Source organism: Populus euphratica, unplaced genomic scaffold, assembly GCF_000495115.2.
Source record: "Populus euphratica unplaced genomic scaffold, PopEup_1.0 scaffold143.1, whole genome shotgun sequence".
NCBI classification, from domain to species: Eukaryota; Viridiplantae; Streptophyta; class Magnoliopsida; order Malpighiales; family Salicaceae; genus Populus; species Populus euphratica.
In genome coordinates, this window is record NW_011500029.1 from 112,172 (window position 1) to 118,843 (window position 6,672).

The 6,672-nt window shown below is 33.2% G+C and overlaps 1 protein-coding gene across 1 annotated transcript; it reads right to left on the reverse strand.

The window, feature by feature from the left end:
• Positions 1-664: 664 nt before the first annotated feature.
• LOC105142364 (scarecrow-like protein 21) lies at positions 665-3,876 on the reverse strand. Its single transcript, XM_011049957.1, has 2 exons — positions 3,655-3,876; positions 665-2,789 (listed from the first exon to the last, which is right to left on the reverse strand). The coding sequence occupies exon 2, from the start codon at positions 2,643-2,645 to the stop codon at positions 894-896; it is 1,752 nt and encodes a 583-aa protein (XP_011048259.1). The 5' UTR covers positions 2,646-2,789; positions 3,655-3,876; the 3' UTR covers positions 665-893.
• Positions 3,877-6,672: the final 2,796 nt, after the last annotated feature.

Below are 6,672 nucleotides of genomic sequence, written 5' to 3' on the forward strand. Positions count from 1 at the left end.
TATAATAATCTCCCTCGAAGAGACATGGTAAAAAATAGAACCATGCATGAGGAAAATCAAAGACTGAACATGGTGACCCAGATGAAGAACTTGAGCTTCTCACCAATGTATCTGACATGTTTGCAATACGCACTCGGCTCAAACATGAAGATAACTTCTAGGTCAGAGACTAGCTATGTTCAAAACAATTATTATTATTAGTAAATTACTTGATTATGTGGCTTGTAAACTGCCAGAAAATGGCTAACATGACAGGTCCATTGAGAAAGGGATTTAGACGACCAAAATTGAAAGTACGAGGTCAGATGCACTAAGCCCAATCCCTTGTGATCATGAGATGTATTTCTTCTTGGTTGTTTTCGCATCATGAAGATATAATGATAACAAGTGGCCAGATATACTACTGAGATTGACCAGCCTGTGTGCAGACAAAATCACCAGATTCATGTCCATTTCAACTTGGATTTGTTAGGTATATTGCCTGAGACTGAGAGCGCTAACATAGAGATGGTTAGAAAATGGATGGCAGTGTGACAAGTTCATTCGGCATCAAGTTACAAAAGGGCTGGACAAAGATTTCACCCTCTGTGACCTGATGAAATACAGAAAGATGCATGAATCACAATTGTTAACAAAAAGAGGGAAACAGGCCGCATCCTCAACAAGAACATTGGTATAGTGTCAGCTCTATATAGGAAGAGAATGTTATTCAATTTTGAAGTATGCAATAGAATTACATTGACTATGACATACAAATATTACAAAAACCTATCTGCTGATGACCTTACAGTTTTACAACTCTCCTAAAAAGGGGCACGCACCATTCCCACCTATGAAAAGTACACGTAGTTAATACAGCTATATAGTAAATCCAACCTTCATCTCCTCCGATATCAATACCAGGCAGAAGCAGATATCAAATTCCTATCTTTCCATCCCAACAGCATAGCTCCATCCTTTTCCACCAATGTATAGTGCTCTGAGTAAGTCCTCAGCAGGCTCTTTATCACAGAGTTCACATAAGTACTCAAAGGGTATTGCTGGAAACCTGCCATCATGAATCTAGACTTCCACTTGCGAAAGAGCTCGTGGCGCTCCACCCTCTCCTTCCCCTCACATGCAATGACATTTACCATATCCCTGGCTAGACAATGCTGCTCCACACTAATACGCTCCTTTCGATCCCTTGGCAGCGTCACATCAATGGATTCAAACATTGCCAAGTAATAGTTTAGAGTTTCTACAAACCGAGTGACGAAAGGGGTTGTGTTTGTATTTGATTCTTGCTCCACCAAAGTGACTACCTTGGGATTGAATGATTTGATCATACGAAGCAGCCCATCTCTTGGGTTGTTCACATCAACACTTTCATCAGGAGTGTGGTGGAGCTGCAAGGGAAAGTTTACAGCTAGAGCCTCTCCAGGCCTAACGTCAAGCATTTCCTTTGTCACGTCTGGAGCAAAAACTGGTACCCCATGAAACTCTACAGGGATATTAAATTTCTCAGAAATTGCACTCAACCGTCCCGCAACTGCCTCTAATCCACCCCCACGGGCATATTTAGAAACAGGATCGTCAATACCTGTAATACGCACATGTGGAGCACCACCTGGTCTGGCTGCAAGAGCTTGAAGGAGAGTCATCCACTGTGTTCCCTGAGCAATTTGGAAGTCTATTATATGGATGCGGTCCTCATTTCTGCATGCTTCAGCAATGGCTCCATTGGCTGCCATGTAACCAAACTTCAGGTATGGACAGATTTCGTACAAGATGTGCATGTAAGACAGCAAGTCCTTGCCTTCAGGCTCCCTGCACTTAAGGGTACGATAAATATTAGCACCTGATGACTCCTTCCTTGCTACCAATCCCTCAATCAAGTATGCACCAAGACGCTGGATTGGTTCCCCACTGATTGACACCACACTTCTGGCATTCTCAGTCAACTTATCAAAAGCACTCACGTTGTTTTCGGCAAGAGCTTTAGCGCATGCAATCAACAGCTGCTTCAGATCCCCAGGTGGAATACCATGCAAAGGCACTTCTTCCATTGACTTTTGGCGTTTCTCGACATGAGCACCTTCACCCAACTGCCTCTGCCTTGAAACAAAAGATGTCTGATTCTGAATAACATGAGAACCCTGGCGCCAGGCCCTAGGTTTCTGATCTGATGTCTGTGGCCTGCTACTTTCCCCCAGAGAAGCATTTGACGTGTTCAGATCTTCGTCATCATCTGGCCCCATAAGAGCAGTCTCCAATTCCTGCAACGCGTGTTTTATGTTCTGGCTAGAACTTGCATCTTGCAACGACGAAGTGCCACCAGAAAAGAGCTGTAGACTTTCTAGTCTACAGTCCACAGAAGGGCTTGGCCTATTAAAATAACTGTTGGATTCAAGAGAAGAGTTACGAGAAGGACTAACACCTGAGAGATTATCTGTGGAGCTGTAGCACTCCTGACTGTCACTTAATGTAGCAGTGTATGTATCACACTCAAATTGAGTATAGAAGGGTGAGCTGGGTGAATTTCCTATATCAAATTTCAATGAGCCAAACAACCTATTAGGTATAGAAGGAACAGACGGATAAGAAGATGAGTAGGATAGGCCCGCACCAGTGACACCGTATCCAAAATACTGGTGCGATTCCATACCTACACGTTTAGCATCAGTTGTTCTACTAGCAAGACAGAAAGTGATTGGCTAGGCTCTGTTGTAAACAATTAAAGGCAGCTTTACAACCCTCTTCTTAGAACTCAAACTTGTTTATCTTAGGTAAAACAAATATGTATCAGCCTGGCAAAAACAAAAGGAACCAAAATGAACATACAAGTCAGTCTTATTTCAGTTACAAGATAACTCCATGTTAATCAAAACTCTAAAGCAAGGTACAAGAAAACATCAGAGAGAGATCATGACAAAAATCTTCAAGGAAAATCCAGACACAATCAATATTGAAGCAAAAGGCAATAAAACAAAAGGATTTCATTATCAACATCCATAATATAACTCAGGCATTTCTATCGACGTCCAGTCCCTTATTTCCTACATGTAGGAAGAACATTCAAACTTTCTTGCTGAACCCTGTACTCTTGCAGAATCAATCAGTAACCAAATACAGGGTCGTCACCAATTTCTTTACCATCTTCAAGACCATATAGGAAAGTGAAATACTTTTCAAATTACCAAACCAAAGACGTAATAAATCCACAAAAACTACAACATGTTAAATTTTCAGTTACCAAATACGCACCAGGAATTTGCTTCTAAAATCTGCTTTGTATCAACTCAATCAATCTAAATCTAAACATGTAATAAAAACAAGGAACTAATTCAACAAAAAAGAAGTAAGAATTCTTCTCTAAGAAAGGCAAGAGAAACTACAATTTGCTCTTAAAAAAAAAAAAACAAAGAACTGAACAGGAAATTAACCTCTGTGACTCCTTATTGGACCAAAAAAAATAGAAAATAGCATCATGTAAAATCAACAATTTATTTAAACAATCGTAGATCACTCAAAGAAACAGAGTCCAAGGTATAAGCAACTATAGAACAAACAGCACTGCAAGGCTTCAAAGAAAACCCTTCACTTATCACACAAAAACGAAACAGAAAAGACATAAAACTGAATCAAATATCAAAAAAAGAGGGGTTAACTTACCGGGAAAACAAACCCAAAAATCTTCAAAGTTCCAATCTTGAAAAACCAGTATAATACTCGAAAACAAAACTGTATCGAAGAAATGAAACAATAAAGAAACTAACTTTCTGGGAAAGAAAAGAATCAAAGAATTGGTGTTTGATTTTTTTTTGAATTTCTATTTGACTTTGTTTTCTTCGTAGTTTTCTATGATGGGTTTTCAGGTTTGGTTTGGTTTTTTACAGGAATTCCAAAGACAGCCAATCTTCAGTAGTATATATAGAGGGGAGGGGGAGGGGGAGGAAACGGGGTTTTATACGGAATTTAACGTCACTGAGTGGTTCTAATAGGTTTACATTTGAAGGTGGGGTCGTTGATTGACGGAGTGAGAGATTGTTAACGGTTAATCTCGCCGACCATTCGTTACACCTACGTAGAACATTCTTTGGTTTTTCTTACATGACCTCTGCATTCTTGACTGCGCTGACCCACCCGATGACTGAAAACGTGGGAATCCTTGTTCTAGCCTAGCCAACAAGTTATATGACACATAATTGATATTTTCGAACAAATATTTTTTAATTAAAAAATATTCAAGTGATATTTTTAGATATTTTTTAAAATTATTATCATTAAAAAAAATTAAAAAGTAAAACACTATAAAATAAAAAAAAGATTGAGTCGCATTATAGGGTAATTGATAGAGGTAGCTAATGTTACTTCTTGCCAAGCCTCGAAGTATTTTCTTAACTTGTCCATAATTTTTTTAAAGGGTATTATTTAATTAATTATATAGAAAAGATTTGGAGTTCAATAATTTATTCCATATAACCATAACTAAAACAGTTTAGTATTAATTATAACTAAAATATTTTAGTATTTCACTATACATTATACAATATAATCTATAATAAAATATTAAGTTTTTATGTTTTTTACGATAAGCTGTACGATATAGTAAAAAATGGATGATTTTAAATTTTTTTTTTATTCTGTTTTTTTCAATAATCCTAAGTTTGATAGGTTAATCTAATTTTACAGATTAATTCAGTTAATTCAGATTTTTTTTCTTCTTATTTTTTTCTTCCTATAGGTTTTTTTCCTTTGTTTTTTCTTTTTAATTAATTTTTTTTTATTTAGTTTGTTAAAGTTAATTTTTTTTATTTAGTTATCAAACTTTTATGGTACGGATCGTGGGTTTAATGGGTTAAACCAGCTAATTCTGGTTTAACCTGTAAATTATTTTTTTTCCTATTGAGTTATCAAACTTTTATAATATGAATTTCAAATTTGACTAGTTAACCTAGTTTAAAAGGTTAACTTAGTTAATTCATATTATTGTTTTCTTTTTCTTCATTATTTTTTACTTTATGTAAGTTTTTTTTTTCTTAGTTTTTTTTCTTTTAGATTAATCCCTTTTTGGTTTGATAGTTTTTTTTTTGCTTTTTTCTTTTTTTTGTTTGTTTCATTAATTTTTATAAATTTAGTTTGTTAATATTAAATTTTTTTTCCATTTAGTTATCAAACTTTCATAACACGGATTCCAGATTTGACGGGTTAACTTGGTTAATTCAGATTTTTTTACTTTTTCTTCTTTAGTTTTTTTTTCTTGTAGGTTTTTTCTCTTTGTTTTTTTCTTTTTCATTAATTTTTTTGTTTAATTTAGTTCATTAATATTAATTATTTTCTATTTAGTTATATTACACTTTTATGACATGAATTCTAAGTTTGACAGGTTAATCTAGTTGATTTAAATTTATTTTTTCTTCATTAATTTTTTTTTCAATTTCATCTTTTAATAATGTAATTAACTATAACCAAAAGGTATCAACCTTTTACTATGGACTGCACAGTGTAGTCCATGATAAAAAGACTGATATTTTTTTATTTAATTTAGTTTGTTAATAATAAGTTTTTTTCTATTCACTTATCAAATTTTCATAACAAAGATTTCAGATTTGATAGGTTAGCCTAATTAATTCAATTTTTTTTTATTTTTTATGAGTTTTTTCTACCTATAGGTTTTTTTCTTTGTTTCATAATTAATCTTTTTTTTATTTAATTTAAGTCATTAATATTAATTTTTTTTCTATTTAGTTATCACACTCTTGTGACATGAATCTCAGGTTTGATGAGTTTACCTGATTTGACGGGTTAACTTAGTTAATTCATATTTTCTGTTTCTTTTTCTTCATTAGTTTTTCCTTCCAATTTTATTTTTTAATATTATAACTATAACTAAAATATATCAACCTTTCACTATGGATTACACTGTGCAAATAAATAATGATGGGTTAACCTAATTTGATGGATTAAACTAATTGATTTATATTTTCTTCTTTTTTTCTTAAATAGTTTTGTCTTTCAATTTTATTTTTTAATATTGATTTGATGAAAAATTAAACTTTATGATTTGTTTTGTTTACTGTTCATAAAATTATTGTGATTTCATGAGATGATGTTACTGTAGCTTTCCTTGCAAAGCACTATTTATTAGAATAATGCTTTGTTTTATTAATATTTTTTAATTATTATATTTTTATGACACAACCTTATAATCAGACTCATATCCAAGGCTTCGGATATGGTGTTACAATCAAACTCACTTAAACTTGAATCATGCAAGTTTAATATTATTATTAATATTATAAATATTATTTTTGGATCAGCCATTGCAAACAAACTCAATACTTAGTATAGTTTTGCATAAAAACCTAACAAGTTTTGCAGAAAAATCTAACACTTTTAAATCTAATTTTTTTTAATATTTTTTATATAAAAAAATTAATCTACAACGCAACTCCAGCCACGTTTCTAGTTAAGATTCTAGTGAAGATTTAATTAGGGTTCAATAATTATGTCTGCCTTTTCATTTGAATGTAAAAATGTATGAGCTGTTTTTGTAATCAAACAATTAATTACGCGTTATTTCTGAGTCATTAACATCATTGGTATGAAGTACTAACCAGTCTTCCTAATTCGGTGTACATTATGAAAATGGATTTAAGTCCTACGTTAGTTAATTTATCCTTAGTAATT